This window comes from Zerene cesonia, chromosome 15 (assembly GCF_012273895.1).
Source record: "Zerene cesonia ecotype Mississippi chromosome 15, Zerene_cesonia_1.1, whole genome shotgun sequence".
In the NCBI taxonomy this organism is placed as follows: domain Eukaryota; kingdom Metazoa; phylum Arthropoda; class Insecta; order Lepidoptera; family Pieridae; genus Zerene; species Zerene cesonia.
Window position 1 is genome coordinate 6,578,268 of NC_052116.1, and position 25,143 is coordinate 6,603,410.

The 25,143-nt window shown below is 31.3% G+C and overlaps 1 protein-coding gene across 1 annotated transcript in view; it reads right to left on the reverse strand.

Annotated features, from left to right (window-relative positions):
* The window catches only part of LOC119832506 (voltage-dependent T-type calcium channel subunit alpha-1H-like), an 86,205-nt gene that overhangs the window by 28,346 nt on the left and 32,716 nt on the right, over window positions 1-25,143 (reverse strand). The window contains exon 3 of the mRNA XM_038356168.1: window positions 2,605-2,998. Within this exon, the coding sequence (XP_038212096.1) occupies window positions 2,605-2,813 (209 nt within the window). The 5' untranslated portion in view covers window positions 2,814-2,998. The remainder of the gene's footprint in view (window positions 1-2,604; window positions 2,999-25,143) is intronic.

A 25,143-nucleotide genomic window follows, 5' to 3' on the forward strand; every position in this document is an offset into this window, starting at 1 on the left:
TCAAAGTAAATTATATCAAAAATTCAAGTTTTAATCTCAAATTCGCATTTACCCTACCCATTTTCTTGGACTAAAACCTTATTTATACCTATAGAAACGTCTGTAACGTGATGACATGAATGCAGGTGTAAAAAAGTGGACAACTTCTTGTGAGAATGTAATTCAATTACATTTTCTGCAATCAATTTTCTGTGTCTTTCTGTAATATGAAAAAAAAATTGTTTTATATTACCGTTATTATGAAGTGGCATCGTATCTTCACCGTTGATAATTTGAACTTTATCTATTTCGAGAAGATAGCGAATGTGTAAAAAATAATCTAATCTCAGGAACTACTTGTCCGATTTGAAAAATTCTTTCAGTGTTAGATAGCCTATTTATTGAGGAAGGCTATAGGCTATGTATGTACTACGGGCCAAGTCGGGGCGGACCGCTAGTAACGAATAAAATATATAATGCAATGCTAGCGAATGAGAATAAGCTTGATAGGATCATTCCGAACTTAATATAACCCCGAACCAAGTATAAAGCATGATCACTTATATTTATTTGGCGGTGTACTCTGTACATATCACGTATATATGTATTTATAAACCATCAAAGTAATATGGCTATGTAATGTTGGGTCCTCACTTTTAATGCCAGTATACTCATGCAGTGGATTTTATACATACAGTACAATGTCGATGAAAGGCATTGTTCTGCAAATGGCTAGTCCGTTCTGATTCACGAACACGCTTCAAACGTTTTTATTTAGACAATGGAGTGTACAGTGGATTTTTACGTACGCTTGAAATATTGTGGCAATAATTATATATTGATTATTTATTCGCGGTCCAAATTAGTTTGGTTTGAATTGAACTGTATGACTAGCACGAATCTAATACCATATTTTGTTTGTTTAATTTGATTTAAATTAAAATATCCATCGTGTGTGCTTAGATCTATATAGATCTATATTATGGTTTCCTGACCGCCTCCTTGGTACAGTGGTTAATGCGTGAGCGTAGAACCGAGAGGTCCTGGGTTCAATTCCCGGTGGGGACGCACAAAAAAAAATGTCTCGGTCTGACAGGACACAGAAGGCTGATCACCTACTTGTCCCTAAAAGAAAATCGATCAGTGAAACAGATGTACATCATCTGCCCCATACCCCACTAGGGGGACACGGGACTTTACATTATGGTTTCCCCAACTACTCTACAACTAAGATACGAATACAAGTAGGTCTTATAGAGTTAAAGTACTTATTAAGATAGAATCAGTTTTCCTTATCATGCTACTAAGAATCAAACTTAACTGAATCAATTACGTGAGTTCCTTTTAGAATTCTCATAATCGGTTCATAATTTTTCTAAGAAAATTTCCAATGCCACCGTGAGAATACGTAAAAATCCCCAAATCTTTATTAGAAACAATGTTAATTTTTCCAACAAAATACACTCGCTCACTTTCATTCCTTAAACCACTGACGTCTTTATTGTACACACGTTGCTACCATGAAACTTACCAGACCCGTTTTTCATAATTTATACGCTAGTTAGCCGCAGCTATAGTTACTGTATACCTATTTTTTAGTGTATTTCTGTTAGCTTTTTGTTTGAATCAAAATTGCAAAGTACACAATTGTTATGTCTGGCTTGTTTAGTCATCACTGATATTGAACATTAGTGTAATTAGTGCAGTTATTCACGTCTCTTTAATAATTTATGGTGTTAAGTTTTATTGATGTGATTTTCAACGATGACCCGAAATCTTTAAAGGTACATATATGCAATATCTATACTAATTTAATAAGTACGTAAGTAACTCTGTAAATTTGTTTGATTGAATCTTCTTAACGCCTAAACCGTTGAATACTGATTTGGTTAAAATTTGGTATATAATTAGATTTAGATTTAAATATCTATCTATAATATATAATATAGTTATGACAACGAAATTACAGGAGTTTATGGGGAAAGCCCAAACGGATATATTTTCTCCTTTAACTACGCGAGTGACGTTAGGGCGGAAAGGTACTACCTATAAAAGTCAGATTTGCGAAAATTCATCACGTGATCTGATAACTAATTCAGTTGGGCAATTCAATGGTTTGCATACGATTAATGTCTGACGGTATGATGCGACAGCCTTTTGATGTTCTTCGTGACTGATTACCATGTCAAAGGTCGATTTGAAATGTACTGACTCTGTTATGTTTGTATTTGAGAAATGAATGGTATTCATTTTTGCAGATTTCCAATGCTTCTACTTTGTGTTTCAATTGCCGTAATTATTCAATATTTTGTGTCGTTTGTGTTATAATATATTCCTTTTCATGACTTTGTATAATCATTGGTAATTATTATTGCATTCCCTACTGCAAAACATTTCTACATTCAGCAGGTTTATATGACTAACGTACAGTATAACACATTTGCAAATAAATTGATCGAAATCATTTTGAATATTATTATCAATCAGCGAGATCTTTTCCTTGTAGTTATACTCCTAGTAGCATATTTATTAGGGTCGTACTAATAATAGGCAATTTTATGAATACAAAAAATATATACCGACATATGTATTCATTTGTTAAAACTGTATTATTAAAAAGGATATGGATTAGTGATGAGTTTGAGGCACCAGCTCCGCGGCCTCGTATCTTGCGTCAAATACCGGAGAGCCACGGGGGTGAAGCCTGGGAAGGGCAAGTCCTGACCCACCGTGCTCTCTGTACTCAACCCGCCCTCCGAGTCCGATTCCCCCCCATCCGATTCCGAACACCCCCCACTCGAGTCTGACCCCTCTCGATACCCGTAGTAAGGCATCTTTCACTCATTCACTTAACTTATAAGCTCATTGTATCACTTTGTTAACACACTACACAACTATTTCACCATATTTGCCGGTTCAACTGTACACATAGGTGTCCGTTAGTATTGGTGGTGCGCGTTTTGACTGCTCCGTGGCGAGGTTGAAAAGTTGCTCCATGTTTGTATGCTTTTGTATCTATCTGAAACAAACAGAAAACTTCATTAGTTTCATTTGATTATTGTATTATTTCGTACAAATCAATGTTGAAGGGCAAAATTAGATGAAATAGGTCAGTTGTTTGTTACATTACAAATTATGCTAGTGTTTCATATAATATGACCTGAGTGTGTTCGGACCATATTATGTTGAACATCGTTATGTAAAATTAGAATAATAATAATGAGAAAGAAAAAAAAGGGGTTGGAAAAGCTCCATGGTAGTCACGTACATATATTGATATTTATTATTATATCTATTTAATAAAAATTACATATTTCAAAAAACGTTAATAGTTCACCTAATATACTACGGGGATGAGAGTAGCCAAGGATGACGAGTACTTATACAATATTAATATGACATTTTCCAGTAAGCCCAAGAGAGCGCTTATGTCGTACATCTTGACAAAATTATGAAATATGCAGAGGTAATAGTGATTTCTCCGACCCTTTTGAATTTTTTAATTTAAGTCGGGTAACACATGAATAAGGGGAATTATGAAATAATAGGCTAATATTCTTCACTTTTATAGATTTGTTTAGAAGGTTGTTTTATTTCAAATAGAGCAAATTCACCTAAGGATTTAAATCAATCTACTTGATTATGATAACTAATTAGGCGTTTTCTATCAAGTCTAAGAAATATTCTTTTTTATATTGACCAGTTTACGTATAATCAAAGCCGTTATAGTATTTTAGAAATTTAAGACTTACTGTATTTAAACGCGATTTATTCATTATATTATTTAATCCTACGTTTCGAACACCTTACAGCGACCGTGGTCACGGGTAGACTAAGATATTGAATGTCATACAAAAATGTAGATGTCTTGAAGTTCATACGAAAATTGTTGTTTGTGAACTACCTCTACCTATTTCTCCGCAGTTGGTATGTTGAGTACTTTTCTGGATATTGGCAGTTGGCAGTAACGTCGGGTTAAATAATATAATAAATAAATCGCGTTTAAAATCCTATAAATATAAATAAAAAGACTTTCATTTTCAAAACCGCAATGTTCATTAGACGTTTCAATATATCATATATATTATATTTGAAGGCAGTTTAATTACATCCCATATTTTTTTCTAAAACGTGTGAGCGCAAACATAAATTTTGATATTTATGAGTGGATCTCTCGAATTCAGACCATAAATCAATAGATATACGAAAACTTTGATGAAATATGTTCGATATGACAATTTATGAAGTTTTTCGGTTTTCGCGAGTGACTTTCGACAATTTTTTTAAATGTCAAACAGCTGACAACGAAATTATTTGGCCGATTATAAATTGTTACGCAATTAAATTTTTGATTTATATTTAGGTTATTTTTAAATATAACAAAGTACTTAGAGCACGACGTGACCCGAAAGTTTTAAAACAATTAAACATGAAATTGGGGCTTCTACTTGAAAAAGCTCGAAATGAAAGGTTTAAAATTCTTTATAGCATGGCGGGTTGCACAGTTCATTTTACGCGAGAAAATCGTATGCAAAATTTATAAAGAATGATTTTGAAGTAGGTACAATTAAACAATACCAAATATTGAATATGCATGCAAAAAGTGGAAATAAATATATATACAATAAATAATTTTTAATAATAATATCTTTTTTCATTGTATATAGGCATTCAACTCATTCCTTCCCAATAGTATAAAGGAATGGGACATAAAATGACACAGACAAGTATTTCGTAGTTTTTACGCGGCACCATGTCGCTTCAATAGCACGCAATTGTTTCACAAAATAGAGAGATTGCTTTACGCGTGACGATACTCCGTTTATCCTTTTATTTATCCGTTGACGATAAGATTTGTCACTCAAACTTCAAAGCTCCTTTCAAATCTCAATTTTCCTTTTATATACGAATGATGTATCAATTATTCAAATTAAAGTTCTGAGAAAATCTCTCTTCCTATAGGATTTGTTTATACTTAGCGAAACCAAACGAAGGGTAAAAGGCAGATAATGGTAAGAAAACATTTGAAGAAGGTAACAAGGTTGATTTACGGCTTAGAACAAATGGAGAAGGTCCTAAGCTTACTCGCTCGAGACGTATCTTATACAGAATTTTTTGGGATAAAAAGGAAGAAATTTTTTATACATAAATATTTAGATTTTCATGTTTATCAAATCAAAGAATGTGACGGCTTCGTAAAAAAAATTTCGTTTCATATTTTTCAGAAAAATCTTCGAAAAGCTATTCGATGAATAGAGATATCCTGATATTGTAATAGAAAATTATATACTTATGCTAGCTATTGACTACTAAAGTAGTCATCTATGTAAATCAAATATATAGAAACATTCTACATTAAAAATAGATCGTATTATATTACTCTATTCCAAGTGTATCTCGACCTCATTATATTTAAATCATAATCCCACTTTACACATAAAGTACAGCAACGTAAATTTAGCTTTGCAAGTCAATATTCGAGACTGAACATAACACAAACTAAACCGCTCCATCTTCATTAAAACGATGTCGAGAGCTTAATAACCAACGTTTATATCTATTTAATAGACGCGTTTAAAATGCGGTCACTTCTGTATAACCCGGTACCATTTCATTGGGCAATTACGTAAATATCGTTTTTATTTGATTACAACTGACCGGTTGATGGTTCAATTCGTATATTGATGGAATGCGGTAAAAGCAATGATCAATCTTTTAGCAATGAAACAGATGTATGTGTCAGATTTCATGTTGAATGTGAGTTTTGGTGGAGCTGATTGTTATATTATCTATCAATTTAAATTGTATATAACTTCTTTAAAAATCAATACACAAATAGCAATAGATTTGCAGTGTAATTTCATTAAAACTCTACAACAACTCATTAATTTTCCTCGTAATGTTAAATATTTTGGTGCGACGTAACAAAAAACCTTAAGTCAAGTAGAGCAAAAATGTTCCGACTGCATACAATCAATAGCAAAATACTACCATTTTTTTCTGAAAATGAAAATTTCCAACATTACAGGTACATTTTTCATTTATGCATCGTTTGGATGGCTTGACCTGACACGTATATGGAATAGCCGTCATATTTTCTCGGCATTCGATTACACTCGAGATACATAAAACGTCATGAAGATTCGAAATTTCAATAAAATGAAAGCCGTAAGTCTGGAGCTGTTTTTATGCATCTAATTCAAAGAATTATGTTATTATCTGAATAAATGCGAAACGTTCTTTTGTAGAACATTTTAATTTAATAAATAATTGTTATTACAATAAATGCGCAATCTAATAAAATAAGCTGTAGTAGGTAATATAACTACGGGTTTTATATTATACTGGATGTTTAATTAAACATAGCACATAGTACATAGCACTTTGTGGTGTATCTTTCCATTAATACTTTGTTATATTACGATAGTCTTGTTACGTCCATATAGTTCAGTTCTTAAAACAAAGTTGTATAAGGTAGAGAAATTTCTGAATTATATAAGAAAACTTTTAATCAACCCGTACCCTAAAACTTACTCGTAAATTATAAAATTTCCCGAACAGTTTCACGCAAAACCCATGAACATTTTATAAATAACGTTAGCATAGCTTTTACCCTGAAATATGTGGGCCTTTAACAGTCTTTTTAATTGTGATACTAATTGTTGTACGATAACAATACTATATATCGCTACCTTTTCTATCATATTAACTGATGCACAAAAGTTTTTATTAGAAAATCAGAAATGTGCTGAAATCACAAAAGATGGGTTCACCTTACATTTTTAAAATTAAAAGTAAGATTAATTAGTCTTAACACTTAACACAATTTCAATAGCAAACAACCTCAATAAAGCAAACGAAGCAAAGTATACCAATCAAAATGCTTGAGCGCATCGTTCGATATAGTTTTGATGAAACTGTAGCTTTGTTGATAGTCACGTAAAATTTTCCTTGCATTCCACAAAACCGTGTTCTTTAGTAGTTAATGGTTTTCAACATATCGAACGTTATGGAGGGAATTTTACAAAGTGCTAACTACTGTAAAAATTCCTTGACCAAAATGGATCAATGCAATTCAATATGGCGACTGAACGATGTTAGGCGTCGTTCGTCGCGTTCATCTGTATGAGTTGAAGCTCACATGCTACAAGTGCTTTTGGAAAGAACTATATTGAAAAATCTGCGTATTTAAGTACCTCTTTGGTGAAGATTTTGTGTAAGGATAATTACTTAATTACTATGGTTTTCATTTATTTGACTAGCAAAATAAAATATACCTATATCCCTAGCGTCTCGTGCCCTTTTTGAAAAAAACTGAGAGGAATTACATATATTTTCCTATTTGTGAAAAATTATATATACGGCACCATATCATATGACGAAGAGTTATACCCGTAATAATATAGTCATTTAATTGTATGTTTAAATTGATACTTTTGTTCTGCTTTCGTTAAAGATATGTTGCGTGAAATATTCACAATATTCGAAAGTTTAAAATACTTTACTGTATTTAAATGGGTGACTGATTGACATAGTGATCTATCAACGCACAGCACAAACCACTCGACGGATCGGGCTGAAATTTAGCATGCAGATAAATGTTATGACTTAGGCATCCGCTAAGAAAGGATTTTGATAAATTCCCAAGGCGATAAAATAGGGGATGAAAATTTTGTACCATGAAAATTTATTAAGACATACGTAAAAGAGGTACTTTTATAGGTTGCTTCACTACATAACAAATTTTATGTAAAAATGTTTTCCCTTCAAAAATCCATCCGAATTGTAACTGACATGGATTTCAATGCAACTATACCCAGAAGTACACGTAATAAAGTACGTTTTTTATGAAAGCACTCGAACGTTTTAATGTGTCGAACGTAAACATTGTTCATCTTCGGTGTTTATTCAGCGAACGAATGTATGACATAACTCCCTTAAGCATGCATAAAGATTTCTTGTATATCACTTTTATGTTGTCTGTACATAGTCGTGAAATATAGAGCCATTATATCGTGTACTTCGAGATAAACGGCGTAAAGCCATATTTATTACAATGTTATCTTTTTCCGCACTCTTTTACATCAATTTTTGAAGGGGTGCCATCAATTTTTCTATTGATGTTCCATTTTTCTTCGATCCTTGTGTTATTTAACGGATTTTATACAGAAACGCTTTTTATGCAGATAATAATGTATCAATATCGATATAAATAATATAAAGCTGAAGATATTGTTTGAATATTCTTAAATTAAAATTATTGAATAATCCATCTATTGAGGAAGCCTATAGCCTAGAATAAATTGTAAGCCTTATGCACGACGAGATTGAAACCGCGGGGCATAGACTAGTATTTAGTAAATTAGTGCTTTATTATTATTGTTATAAATACATAACCAAATTATAGTGATAAGATAATAATGAACAGCGTATCCTATGTGTGCCATATCCAATGCTGAAAATTACTCTTCTATTTCCATTTTGTACTGAAATTGCTTCAAACAAGATCCTCATTCCTAAAATAATTTAACACAATTTCTCTAGAATAGCGTAGTTAGAACAGCTGCATCTGATTATTCAACTTCAGATCAAGTTTAAGCTGTATCAGATGTTCGAAATATCGATTTCCTAAACTCACTTCACACAACCCGAGCCCCGACCCTCATCGTATTTCAATTAACATCAATAACGTTATAAACTTTATGATAAGTTTACCATGTTCACACGTATTATACTGCATCTATGGTTACCTATGTACAGGTGACGCATTTAAATAAAATATGATTCGACGTTTAGTTACCAAGGTAATCTTAATTCAGTGTTCAGTTGATTTCAATGATGAATGTTTGTGTTAATCACAATATGTGAGAATATAAGTCGAATCTCTATAATATTTTAATTATTATTCACGTAAGAGGATTCGTAATAGAGATAGAGAATCGGAATCATTAGACAAATAGTTAAGTATAATAGATAAGTTTGGATGTGAACTGTAGATTGTATAAGCAACTAAGATTGACTCATTTGCAACGTAAAACGTAATTTTGCATATAATTGAATAAGACACAAGTGATCATTTCTTCTACGAGTATATCAATCCATTGACATATTTCTCAGTTCATTTCCGTCCAATTTATTTCAGATACAATATGTCAAATAAAGGTCTGCCTACCCTTTGTATCAGATAATAGTCGTATCCAGTTCCTATCGTACACAAAACAAGCCGAGAGCAATAGGCACTTCATTCGTCCCGACAAATCGATTGCGTCGCAAATATTACATTAACTCCATAGAACCAAACCTTTTGTTGTTTTCGAGGGACGACACATTTATACGTACCTAAATAGCTGTAAATAAATCGTCATTTTAAGGTTACATTGTGACATTATCACGTCATAAGGTTAAATTGGCTTATAAATTTAACACTTTCAAGATCCAATTGTGTTGCTCGAGTAATGACGGGTTAAAATATGTTATAAAACGTTCAATTGTTACAAAGTAAGGGTGTTGAATGCTTTGTTACGAATGATGTGTTGAATTTTGCGTTAATCAAAATGGGATGGTATGTGTTTATTAATTAAGTATTCCTTTCTAAAAATAGTTTTTGATGTTGTGGCAATGTGTAGACACACCACCAATAACCTTTGTCATGTGCGCTAAGAATAGCAATCAAGAATATTATATACAGAAAAATATGGGAAATAAGGGTTTATTTTTATTCAAGGTTTATAAAAATATTTTAATACGTTAATATCACCCAAATTTAAAAACAAGAAACATTCATAACGTTATATAATATAAATATCTTGTAGTCGTAAAAGCATCTACACAAAATAAATCGCAGTCTAGCTGACTCTAAAAGAGGGGTAGCCAGGAAAGAGTTCCCACTGTGGTACCAAATTTAGGTCTTAATGTACATACAGACACATTCCATTAAAATACGATACACATCCAAATAAGGAATCCTATATTGATATATATATTGACCAGAAATTAATGACCTTACCAGTTTATTTAACAAAAAAAAAAAAATTTATGTACACACATAATTGTTACAAAAAAAAAAATCAATATCCTGCGTGATGAAATTAACAATATGTACACAGGCGGCATCTCATTAAACGAAGTGCTTTTGGCAAACGCCGTAAAGGTATGCCAATTAACATTACTGAGGCAATGCTCCACACAAGTTTATGGAAGGGAACACGTTCACTGGAATTGGAGTCATAAAGACTCGTGGTATGACTGAATGGCGCTGAAATGGATTCTATATGTTTTCAAGTGAATAAAGCGTATTAGTTTTAAATGCTTCGTTGTTAGTTGCGTGCCGGTATTTAGTTCTCATTTGTGTTTCTTGGAAAGTTTAAACGTAATGTGAATAATGATAGTGTGTGATGAAATTTGGCACGGTAAATTATTGTCTTGTTAATGGATAATTTTTGAAATAATTTACGATTTTACAATAATAATATGTTTGAGGTAATATGTATAATATGAATGTAATAATATTGTCGAGAATAATTATTGTATATACAGAGAGTTGGAGGAGATATACAGAGGTTTTGTATAGTGATGTATAGACACCAAAAATCCAAATAAATATCAGGAAATGTCCGACAAATTTGTTTATAAGACAATACAGTCATCACATTCGCAGATAATATAAAACATCAAAGAAACGCAAAGTTATTTATCATGCAAGGAGTCATGTAAATAGACTGGAGCGTGTAATATTAATCATTTGTTTGACAAACTAACAACTCTATTTGTATCGAGTCGCACGGTTACATGTCGAAGTAATAAATCAAATGCAAAATGCGCTAACAAACTTTGCAACTATAAGTATATATCATTCCATTGTTAGCGTTTGCTATCAAAGTTATTGTATTATGCTATTAAACAATATGGAAGGATATGGTGAAAAAGGTATTTGTTTTTGTGAAGCGAAAGATTAAAGTGACAATAAAAATGACTGTCGGTCTGTAGCGGTTTACTGATACGTTATTTGTAAAAGGACTTTTGCTTAGAGATTGGTACTCTGCCTGATGATTTAAAGAGATGTGCTAATAACCGTAATAAATAGCTCTTTCAGTTTCTAACATAAAAAAGCATGTAATAGATGGAATAGAATGAAGTACTAGTTGAGAAATAAAAACTATTGCTCTATAAGTCTTAATGCTTAATTATTATTTTATATTATATATATTTTATTGTCATACTCCTGCTGCTTCGTTTAATTATATTTAAATTTATAGATAGTCTATACTTATGAAATAGAAAATGAAATGTTAATAAGCATCTTAACATTTATTTTATTAGACTTTTACTAGATATTTACATTTAATAAAAATATTTAATTATTTAATATTTTAATATATTACATATTATAGTAACAGTTTAAGATTTAATCTTCTGGGTTACAGATATGGTATTTGTAGAAATCAATTAGAGTAAAATGCCTTTCATTCGAACATGTTGGTAACGTTTCAATTGAAGTAGGTACTGGCTTTTATTTTCTTGTAGTTCACGTTCGTTTTTTATAGGTTTCAGTGTAATTGCCCTTTAGAAAATGTTTCAATACCAAACGTGAAAGAAAATTTACAAGGATTTCGATTGTATACCTAGTCAATTTGATAAAACTTTAATATACGAATGGAATATCACTAAAGGGGAGAAAATTATCAGTCATCTATCGAGTTTTTTAGGTGATTTATTTATGTCTCACTATGTGAAAATTATCTTATTATGATGTACAACATTTTAACTGTTAATTTCCTTGCGGAAATAATGAAACCTGGGTTTGGGATATACGTTCAATCTATACCAAAATTTAGATTTTCTGTGTTCGATTTTTTTCGTTGCTTAAAAAACGTTATAATAAATTAAATAAATAATAATATTATATACGCTTATATGCTCTTATACTATATGTCTTGGCAATAATTTTGTTGTAAAGGTTTGCACCTTTCACCGGTGGAGGAAAACATCGTGCCGGTCCGGCAGGCCCAAAAAACAAAAGATCGACGTAATGTGAGATGCCAATGCATCCCCGCCCTTGGCCAGCATGGCCTAGACTTGTTTCTCGGCAGCGTGAACAAATATGGACTTATGATGATGATGATGAACGGTAATCGAATGAAAATACATATAATAATTGTTGTAATGTACATTAAAGGATGCTGTAATATCTTGGTATCCCCGTAATCACGCTCGCCGTAAAGTGTTTAAAACGTTGCGTTAAATGATAATATCCGTTAAAAAGTTTTTATTTCTAGGATCCATTAAATACCACCTATGTTTTTCTAGATGACAATACAATTAAAGTATATTTGGTTAAAAATAACAAATTAAATACCAATTTTTTTTAAATAACAAAGATAGTAACAAAAATGAGTGGCGAAACAAATTTTTGATCATATTCAATTCCTACTAGCATATCAAAAATAAATTAACACAATGAAAATTTCCCCTTTGTTTGTTAGTGAGTTTCGAGAATATTCAACGCGAATTAGGTCACGTTTGTAGCAGAAAGGTTGTAAGAGCTTGCACCGACAGAGAAGAACTTAAAATAGTGGCATATTTACCCCTTCCATTATAATATTATGTACGTTATGCGTCAACTTTACTGAACGCGACTTTATTTTGTTTCAAATTGGAATGGTAGTTAGTAATATAGCTTTAATCCATGCTAGCTTGATACCGCGGAGTTACTCATGAGGTCCCCGGATAAAAAGCTTGTGTGCTAATTCAGACAATAAATTATCTCTTTAGAAATTTCCTTCATATCCGATCAGATGTTTTTGTGACTGCAAATAACTTTAACAATCTATCAATCTCAACAAAACTTTCACGTTAAAAAGTTACTATAAGGTTTATTTATACAAATAAACAATTGAATATTTGCGATCGAAAAATATTGCATGTGTGATGGTTAGAGCACTAATCTGATATTTGTGTCTTATATCGTACATATTTCTTAAAATAAGTAAATGGAAAATGCATATTTATTTTTCTCCATAGAGATCTAAATTATCCAGTAGTGTTTATATAAGCAAGTCGATCAAAAACAAAAACGTTATGTTTTTCTATACATAACTTTAACTATATAATAGTTAATTCCCCTAACAAGGTATGGAGGCAACGAGGCAAAATTAATTTTATATGGTGTTACTGAAGATTGATCGTGACCAGGCTCAAAATTCATTTAAGCCCAGCTAGTTCCAGCTACACTACAGACAATGGTCTAATCCGGGCATACTGCTCATTGCTTGATGCTCGTCAATCAGCGAGAGCATTCCCGTTAAAGGTCGGCCGTAACACATTGCTTTAAGATATTTCAATACCTGCGTAGTGTATAGTTACTGCTACATACGAAACTGTGTATCGGTTGTTGAACTACATAGTCGCTTATACTGGGTTTTAATATTCTATATTGATATGCAGCTTTTGTTAATATCGTAGATTTTAATGAAACGTAGTTATGGTAAATGACGTCTATTAATTACATCTTTTTATAAATACAGCAGAAAACATCGTAGCATCTTTAATTGTTTAAGAATAATACTGTCATACAATTAAGGTTTATATATTTGTATATTAATCGCAGACAGCCAGACTGAAAGCAGCTAAATATAGTACTTTTGAATACTCGAAACTTTACGTCATTGTATATTTAAAATTCTGAGAATATTCCCTTTCACAGAGTTTTGCCGAAGGTATGTTATCTATTGTAACTAAAACAGCTTCATAAAAAGTGTATTGTACTGCCGTATTAATAAATTTATCCTTATATATCAACCCGTTCACAGAATACAATTTTGCTTAAGAGCAGTAGTAGTAGTTTAAGCTCAGTTTTCTTGTGCGATATATATATATGTAAAATTATTTTTATTGGGTGAAAAAAATTGTCCTACTTTAGTGCAGGAAAATACCATACCTATAGTCTGTAGTCAAACCCCTACATTTACGAATAAGTTTAACGGCTACTAAAGATGGGACGGCCCAATAAGGCGGGTCCAATGGGGCCATCGTTTGTTGAAATGGGACAACATTGTGTTTACTCTTCACTTCCTACTTCTTCATTCGATGCTTTTTATGCATGGTTTATGTCGCAGCCATTTACTGATACTACATCTACATTTGTACTTTTCTAAATTAAACAGTATTTGTTTTTAGATAAGTGTGCCTATTATTTGGGCTGTGCCAATTATTTGCAAATATAAAGGTAGAAGTAAACTCTTTTGCCAATTAATGCTCATAGAAGCATTCAGAAATAAGGAATAATTATGATCTTTATGTATAATTTAAGGTACATTGTGCTTTTAATTTAATTCAGGATTATTTGTAAGAAGTAAGAAGGTTTGTTTATCTAACACCGACCATGAACATTTGGAGAGGTAAGGTCGCTGAAAATGATTTGCCATCGTTTAAGGAGCAAAGAGGAATGGGTGCAGGTAGAAAATTTAACTGTTTCACGCCGATCTTGTCCTGTTCTTCCCCGGTGCGAGCTGGCCTAATTGTTGCTGAAGCGAGATTCCCTACTCAAAAAGGTATATATAATACTAAAATAGTAATGTTCCCAGTGTCCCAGCTTTCAGATGTGAAAAATATCCATATATGTTAAATTCAAAGGCAAGTGAAGAAAATTCAAAGCCAAGTGAAGAAACTTCTTTTTTAAGCATTTGAAATGCTCTACTCCATAGGAATAAAATCAGATTCCAGTTATAAAATAGTTGATAAATTCAACCCACAAATGCGTTTTGAATGGGCGCCCACGTCCGAGCCATCAAAGCGCATACCGCTGCATACTATCAAGACAAATAAAATAATACAATAGGTTACAGATATTTCTGTACGTCTACGATCCAGACGCCTGTGTCGATGACTCCTGTTAAAAGTATTGATTAATTGAATATGTTAATGGCACAGGCGGCGCCTAAAAACGAGATTTTAGGCAAAAATTTGAGTTTCGATGGAATGGATTTTTTTTTATATTAACGATTTCCCTTTGATTCTATTTCAAAAATACCTTGAAAAAATACATTTATAAGGTTTCTGTATTTTCTGAAAACTATAACGAAGGATCATACGTTTTCAAATGAAATGTGATTAATGTGTAATTAAAAGTAAGCTTTCAATAACATTTTATAATTTGTCATTCACACAATTATCATGCATACCATGTCATAGCGACGATAAAAAAGTAATTTATATCACCGCTTTCATCTTATATAACATCTGTAAGGAGACTAAATTATTGTATATCTGTGCTGGTTATATGTGTGTGTATGATGACACACGTGACCCATTACTATGATAGCGCCACTAATAATGAAACTCGACATTTACTTTTTTTAAAGGAACTTGGCAAGTGTCCCACTTTCTGTTCATCCGTATTCCTTCGGATGAATTATTGTTTATCACTGGTTTTATCACCTAGGATAATTTATACTCCAGGAGGTTTTTTACACGAGTTTTGAAAACATATTTTGGTCGCTTTTTATAAGATTCAGATTATGTATCGAAAAATGAATAAATGTTAAAAAAAAAAAAAAATACGCTTTAATAAATACTTGAATGATACTTCAAATTTCTCTTATATAAGATTTACGTAACTAATTTATGTCATCCTGTTGCTTTTAATAAGAAGAATAAGATAAAATCATGAAATCATAAAATGTACAAAGAACAATTAAAATCTGTCCCTTTAAAGTGGGTTAAACTCGAGTCTTAAGGAGACGGTTACATTAAAATATTGAAGCATACAAACATACCGGTGAAACTGAAATTAAACCAAAAACATAAGATGATTCTCGATGATAATATTCTGATGAATTGATATAATTGCCAATTATATTTCAATTTTATGCTAAAGTCAACGAATTAATAAACAATGACAACACAATATGTTTCTTTGTATAAACCTGTAATCATGTAAAATTACTTGTGAAATAAATATATAACTCAAACATCAAACAAATGTGAGAGCTTTACCAAAATATTACTCAAACGTATCAGAAGTAAAACGTTTCGCAAGAATTATCATACCCACTTCATCAAGACTCATTCATATGTAAAGAGCCATATGACAATACATTATGTGAGATTACGTTTTCTCATCTGACGTTTACTTGTTAGGTAAATGGAGGGTAATGAGTAATTGAAGAGTATATATGATATACATCTTTTGATATTTTCCTAGAGGCGTAACGTATAATGGATTCGAAAATTGAATTTAACGTTCAATATTGAAAATATACAACAGTTATTGGTTTTGTATGCGCTTAGGAAGCCTCCTAGGTGCTCCATATAGATGAAATATTATCAAAATAATTCAAGTGGCACACATTATTATGTATTTGCATTATTTAATGTAGAAAGTATTATTTTATTTCATAAGAAGTTGCATCTTTCGTTTCTACGACGTTCTGACCGTAGCTTGAGAAGCATTATTGATAAAGACTATATTTGTTTACGACGCCTGTTTAATTTTATGTTAATCATTTAGCATATAACATATAGATACCTATGGGTGTGTCAAATAAATGAAAATTTCAATTCACGTTAATGTTCATAGCATCAATGCTTTTAAAAATATCACCAAACGAGAACAAACAAGTTTAAAAATAAGAGTATAATATATTAAGTTCTCACAAACGAGGTTACAACTTGCAGTACAGTCAACATTTCTCATTTAAATACAATATAACTGTATGACATATACAGATTTTAACTTGATTAAAATTAGAATGGATGTGAATTGTTTTTAACACATTTTATCCCATATGGACCATGTTATAACTACATAAACGAAATTGAAAACTTTTGTATCGGATTTAAGTCGACTAGATTAGAATGAATAGAATAGATTTCTATACTATAACCTACATTTCCCATAATTTGAAAGGCTTACAGCTTGGACAGTGCGGTGAACCAATGTTTAATTTAATAGAAAATTTATTTTTGACATTCCGCAGTTGGTTGGTGTGTTGAGCATTTTTATGGATGCGGACAATATGGTCCATAATGACTAGTTATAACGTACATTAATTACCTTCTGAAACCTTTATTTTCAAATGTATAGAATCACCCGTACAATACTAATCGCAAGAATATAATATAACTTTAGAAAAAGACCCTGCTGCATAGACTATCACTACCTCTACAATAAAACCTAGGTCCGTGCTGGTTAGTGAATTAAGAATTAAAATTTACTTTCCAACCACTTTCAAACGAATAGCATTACCGTATTCATGATCAATATTTTAGTTAAACAGTATCGGTTATTTGCAAATCCCATTTATAACGATAGATAGTCACAAATACAATTTAATTATTGATTTAATCCGCGCGGTATAATTGCTCTGTTTCATCTCTAATATTGACTCGGTATTGTCAATAGCAATCATGTGACGAGTGTATTGTTTGATTTTAAGTGATATGTTATTAATTAAATATCGCGAATGGTATGTCGGAATATGATGTGCTCTGTTATACAAATGGCTTAATTTCTTATATCTGTAGCAATATAAAGTTGAGTATTTATTTGAACGCGCTCATCTCTGAAACGATTGGATCGAATTGAAAAATTCTTGTTGCGTATATATGACCCTTGTGTAATATCGGCTGTATATTTCGTATCATTTAAAATTTTGCGAGTAGATCAACAAAATAAAGTCTTTCCCGTAACAGTTTTAAGATTAATATAGTCTATAATCTAGTATTTGAGGGATATTTTAACTGTGTGGTTGTTCTATTATTTAAGTGTGCTTAGTTTCTTATATTAATTAGTAAAGTGCTGCATACGTATTTCTGGTGTTACTTTACGTATAAAATGTTCTGAAGCGCGTCATATAACCAAGACACTAAAGTTCTTCAAAAATTTGTTACTCTATTGATATTGATATAAATAAAACACAAACATAAAGCCATAAAAGTTTAAGAAAACAACAAGCTATTTTAATTGTATAGCCAAGTTCTATCAAATATTTATTTATACAGTCATCTTTCAAATTTAGCTGTCGACGAAAAAGCAGTTTCATTAAATAATAAACTGCTAAAATCAAAGGATAGCAACCCCAGAGGGTCGCTGCCGGTCATTAAGATCAGCGAAACTCCTTTGAGGGAAGGAAATTTCCGAAGCAATATGGATATCGCCGATTTTTAACTTGAGATTAAAATAAACGAGAAAATAACGAGTCTGTTCTGGAGGATTGTTTGGAAAATATTTTTTAATTGGTTACTGAAACATTCTGTGTAAAGAGACGTATTGCTTTGTAAATAAATAAAAGATAGTGTGACAATATGAGAAAAAGATGTTTAGAAGAAATTTCTTCTATTTTGAAATAAGCGATTAACGAAAATTACTGCTTTAAACTTACTAACACACTTTTATTTTTTAAAGACAATCTCCCGAAGATATTCCCATTGGAATGATATGTTTCATAGCGGTAAAAAGTACTCACTCACGGCCTTCCACTATATCCAAACATCAAAATCATATAATAAAATCACACCATTGCGACGTAAAAGTAAAAATACACTTTCGTAGTTAGTAGCGAATTATCCATGATGAAAGAACAAAGATATTTATTATTTATATATATTTTTTGTCTGAATAACTTTTTACGCACACAAATTGTTAGGTACGTATGAGATTTCTCACAAGCAACATAACAATAAATAATTCTCAACCACACAAAGCATAAAGTATCTTATAAAGGAATGAACACAGTCGATTGACACATCAGAATTTTATATTTTATGTACCCAAGCTCACATGAAGCAATATAAAAGGATAAACCGATACGAAAAATACATTAAAGATTCATCTTTAGTTGAGTGGTTTTGTGGAACAAAAATATTTTTCGTGACGCAATGCCCAAAAACTATTTCGGTTTTGAATATTTAAATTGTCATTTTTGCTATAGCTTCTGGGGAAGCTCTGTGGAAATATTTTTTTAATAAGATATAATCTCTTAACATACTTCTTTGGAAAAAAAATGAGAAAAAATTCTACATGTAATTAATGATTTTCAGGTATTTTAAAAATACATGTATATTATTTCATGTACTACATATTTTATTGGATAATGTTTCACTTTGTATATTTGAAAATTAACATAAAACGTTTAATTTTACTATTACAAAACCGCATTACAAAAAAAAGTGCTAATTTAGCATTTAAGTCCTATTTGTCTACAATTTCTTCGGCTTGAAGCGTCAAAACATTATTCATTTCGTTCAAATCTATACCCTGACTACAGCTTTAAGACTATTTAACTTAAACAATTTCGTTAATCAAGTATTAAGAGAAACCATTCGATTTCATTTAAGTTTAAATGAAATCCACAGAATTCAGTAAATGACATCACCTGAATTTCAATCGGAATGTAATTACAGATTTTATAGGCCAAAGTGTATGAGGTGATATAAAGCTTTTTAAAGTTTTTAGAGCAGCATCAGCTGTGGAAGTTAGTTTATGAAATTCTAGTCTGACCCAGACACCCGTCCATAGACTTGTTCTCTGTCGGATTCATATTTCGGGGTTACAAAAATAACTACATGTATAAACATGTGGCAATTTCGTGGAATACTCTAGAAGTGCGAACATTTGTTTGGAGATCCTTTCGGTATGAGATGTTACATGAAACCTTATATTTAGCACGACGAGCAGTCTCATTATGTTTATATACTCGTATATGGATATTTGGAGGTGTTGAAGATGGTTAAGTAAAAAATGTCGTGGTAAATGTGCTTTTATTATTAATATTAACTACTTTTCTACGCAATATACTAAAATTAAAAAGTAACACTCTGTTAAATATTTAAGTTTCTGAATAGTGACAGATATAAAATTTTAACATTCCATTTTCCGCAAGCAGAACCGACACAGGTGAAAATTTAAATTTTATGACATGGCAATTTCTAGACTACGTGGTTCGCTTGAGCATGAATACTTCAGGGTGTAAAATTATATGGTTCGAATTAATTGCATTTCACGTAGTCCATGCATGCGATTTTCGCAATTGAAAACATTTTGTTGAAATTCAATATAGTGACAATTTTATGTCATATATGATATGACATACAATTGTGAAATGAAGAATCACCTAAAACGAAGAATTTAAGGAGCCGTATATGACTATATCTTATTAATTTATAATATAAATGTGCGGTTTTGAAACAGACATAATGCATCATATGTTTATCATAATCGGGTTTTTTTAAAGGATATGTTCTTAAAACAGATTCAACAAGAAAACCGAATAAGCATCGACTATAGATTCCCGCCCATACATTAAACATAGTGGAATTTCTCATATATGAACTATTGCGCATTATAAAATGTGTGAAAATTTGTTCATAGTTTTATGAATGATATATTATATTATATATGATATATATATGACTTAGCGAGTTTTTAAGAAACAAAAATAAGCAATGATAGCAAATAATGTGATCTGAATGAAGTGCCCTATCAACTGATTAAAGAGGTAAGGGATAATCGTTTATACGACATCAAACATCAACATTTGAAAGCAAAATTTTCCCTTGGGTTCTAAAGAAGTATCTATAGTAACTTTTAATAATTTCCACTTAACTAGTGGAAATTATTAGTTTTATTTCGTATGGTTTCATTTCAAGACGAATTCTTCCGAAAGATTTTTTTACGGTTCTGTTAACAAAAGGGTATTGAAAATGAAATTATATGTATCATTGGTGAATTACATCGCCTATCTACTATATAAAAATAAGTCGGGTTTTCCTTCCTGACGCTATAACTCCAGAACGCACTAACCGATTTCCATGGTTTTGCATTCGTTGGAAAGGTCTCGAGCTCCGTGAGGTTTATAGCAAAGAACATTCAGGAAAAATTTCAACAGAAAAGTGTGAAAATCATTTTTCACATACAGCCATCTGGTGGCGAAACGGAGTTCGCCGGGTTTGCTAGTTATATATATAATAAAATCGGGGAGTTAACAAAATCTATGAAATCTCAACATCATTATTTATCTATAGTTTATCAGTAACACACCTATACCTACATAGCAGCTTTAAAACCAGTTAAATTAATCCTTTCTAAAATATTCATAAAAAATTGTGTTAGTATTTTTAAAATTGTTTCTAGCTAAGGCGAAAAAACAATTTTAATTTCATATAAAATTCAACGCAATTTGCCTCGCGCCTTGTTCTTTGCACAGATTATAGAAACCAAAACATCTAGCTTAATATAACTAAGCTGTATTATAATAAATCCTTGTTTATATTATAACAACGAAAGTGTTTGTTTGTTTGTCGTTCTTTCGCGTCGCAACGGGGCGGTCTTATATGATTTTTATGTCTGAATGGGTAGGAGAAGATATCTTAGTGACATAGGTATTTTTTATCGTAAGGCATTATCTTTTTCGAATTGGAAGATCTATAATGATGTACATATGAATAACTCCGAATGAGAAATTCCGATAGATGGTTCCATACTAAAAATATGACATGTATGACAACTGTTAATTTTCTTTGATGAAACGAGCAAAGCCAAACGGGCAACAATTAGCTTTAAATATAAAAAACATTTAAATTTAATTAGAAATTTATTAAGAGAATAGATTTGTAGAAAAACACCTAAACTATTTTACATTGGGTGTACGAAACTTTTCCGTAGTATATAATTTCGCGCCAATTTCTTCCCACAGATTATAGTGACTATATCATAGAGCATTACAAAGCCGCAGCACACAAGACGGTCAAGTTTGGGCCTCGTTGTTTTATCGGATACAGCTCGAGCGTTTTGTCCGCAATTGTTTACTTTATGTTCTATTTTCGCTGTCCATCATCTAGCCATTGTTAGCGCGTGTTTACGGCGAGTGCTCGGGTATCGAGAATGCTTGCGGTCTTACGTGTCTTTTGTAAGTGCTCATATGAAACTCGCATGCTCGTTTTATGAGCTGTGATATACTGAGATTGCGTGATTATGCCGAAACTAGAAAAAAATCAAAGGAACACGATAGCGCCTTTGTTAAAAGTATGTAGTGGACGATTATATTTATGCAATCTAAACTATTTAAAAAATAAATAACGACAAAGATCTCCTTTATGAAAAGTTTGATAATTCATTCATTAGAATAGTAGAATAGATTTAATGGTAGTAATTTCATGTGTTACAATATTATGAATGAATTATAAATAGGATTTGACTAAAACAAACATACGATTTAACGTATTCTTGGAATATTTCAAAACAAAATAAATACTTACCTTGTATCATATATTCGTGAACCGAATCAAAGTACTGCGATGAAAATAGAATATTCGTATTGCACTGTTTTAAAATTCTTCGCAATAGAACTAGCAAATCATTTTATATCTTGAAAGATTTATAGAAACTGTAAGATGCCTAAATTATTAAGTACTTTGAACCGGCATCATAACTTTGTTAATACATAAAATTATACGATATTTGTGCGTGAAGATGAAAGAATGGAAACTACGTGACATTCTTTAAATATATGCTGTGTTCACTTGAAAAAGAAAAAGAGATTTATATTTATAAGGAAATTTAGAAGTCCATTGATAATCGTTCAGTTAATAGATTAATTAGGTGTTGCTTTATATTCTATCTGGTATTTATGATTTACGTTAGTAATAAACGAAGTAATATCCGCAAAAAAGCGTGTTCTTTCTGACTAGTTTATAAATAGCTTTAGACTAGTTTATATATTAAATATGTATGCGGAGTTGCAAAGCTTAAAGAAAATAGTGTTCATTCGAGTTTTACACTAGTTTTAATACTTCAGAACGGACTCCGTAATCCGCTCTATTCATGAGATTTCCTATTAGCCATACAAACGTTTACTTGCGGAAAATGTTCTTAAGTTATTAAAAAACCTATTCGCTTTACATAGCACTTCAAAGAAGTTAAGGTATAACAATCCCTTTATCTCCGTTACTTTGTTCCTGAAGAGGTCTATCTATCTATATAATATTTAAAATGCTACATCTATGTTAAAACAAAAATATGTAACAGAAGGAAGGTTTCAAGGATGTGATGAATGTTTAATACTTTAGAAAGCATTAATTTAAATTTCTTGTAGCTCTCGTCGAATATATTGAAAGTCCCGTGTCCTAATCTATTTTTAATTATGGGTAAATATGTAATTAAACATCTTTCCTTTAGACTGAAATACGATTATCGTTTCTATCCAGTGTGTGGAGTCCAGGGTTCTGCAGGGGCATGGGCAATCGATAACCACTGTATCAAACAAATGAGACGTGTAATATATTTCATACACTTTATAAAAGAACCAGAGCTGTATTTAATAGTTTGTAAAAAACTAGTCAGGCATAGTTTCGTTAACAAACTTAATTCTTTGTTTTTGTTACCGTTCCATACAAAATAAATAATAAAACTTCATAAAAGGAAAAACGGTTCGTCGTAACACAAATGCCAGCGCATATTTCAAATAGATATTCTACGAATGTTTGTAACATCGCAACCGAAATTTGTTTGTTGTTTTGCCTTTTGATTCTTTCGTTATATCTGCCGGCTTTGATAGATCGTGATTGTTTGTTTGAAAGGTAGCTGAACTAAAACGTATTTACTCTGGGACGACTCGGGGAAATATTGACACTAATAGTGACTGGGTTTATTTATATTTATTGAAATATTTTACACTCAAATTACACTAATACAATAGTTATTAGCCTGAACTGAGAATGTAAATTGGATTGATATACTACGATACAAATAATTAAATAACTCTAATTGTAAAAATTACTCTTATAATGAATTATCTAATAAAACTAAAGTAACAAAAAAGAAGTGAAGAAGCACATGAGGAAACAGCGCTCTAATGGTGCAAATTAAAAAGAAGCTTAATTAAGATACCTAATATTACAATTTATTTATTTTTGTGACGCAATAAACAATTTTCATTCATTAATTCAAATGTAATTTTGAAGATGATCACTTTGAAACGTAAGATACGTTATTTATTATTAAGCCGGCAATGGAGGGAATTTTTAATTAAGCGCACTATACACGCTTCGCCAATTTTATTGATATTTGGCTTCTGTACTAGAAAAATACCAGCTACAGTAAATGGTTCCAGCATCTTGATAGTGTTTTTATAAATAACTTATAACCAAGAGAATAGCAATAAATTTGGCTCTTTCAAGGGCCTTATCCGAACTTGGCGATTAAATTTTCAAGTTTCAGTAAATTTGGCATTGTGCCTGCGCAGACTTGACTAATGGAGTGATCGAACTGGAGCAGTTATTTACAATTGTTTGTTATATAAACGTGTTTCGTATGTCATGTTAATATAACACATAAGTGGTTGTTGTACATTTAATTTGTATCTATAAAATTCTAATCAATAAATTTAATATTGTTTCTTTTTCGATATTCTACATACTTCTTCCTCCTTTATTGTAAAGGCTAACATAGAATACTTCTTAGATTGCTGTGATCATAAAATATGTTAATATTTTAGTTTTCGCACATAAATATAAACTAAAATAAAAAGATAGAGGTGAAGCATTTTGTTTTTAGCCGACTTCCAGAAACGAAAAGGAGGAGGTTTTATGTTCGTCTGCATGTATTTAAAGTATTTTCTCGTGTATGTTTTCAAAATCATTTTTTTGGAAATTGTGAACCGATTTAAGATTTTTTTTCTAGTTCGAATGAGTGACTCCGGACGTGATCTCTGGATGATTGGTTGCAATTATGTTAATTTATTTTTGAAAATGAAAACGTTTAATGTAACGTTTGTGAAAAAGATATTTATTTGCGCTACCTTTGTTAAAATACATGCTCTTTATGTATATTTAGTTAGTTAATACAGAAAGAAAAGATCGTGGGTACAGTTAGAATAAAATAGAAGCTTTCTCGGTGATAAGAAAAATTTTAGGCTACTCACAATAATGATTAACAATGGATGGTTCGGTTTGTAAAATAAACATATGAAAAGGAAATAAACTATGTTCGTACAAAACTAAACACGATTTTTCAAACAGTCGACACGTTTTATACGAATTATTTTACGAAAAGTTATAATACAAGATTATTGTACATTATTGTATGTTTTCATTATAATCTATATATATAAAATTCTCGTGTCACAGTTTTCGTTGCCATACTCCTCCGAAACGGCTTGACCGATTTTG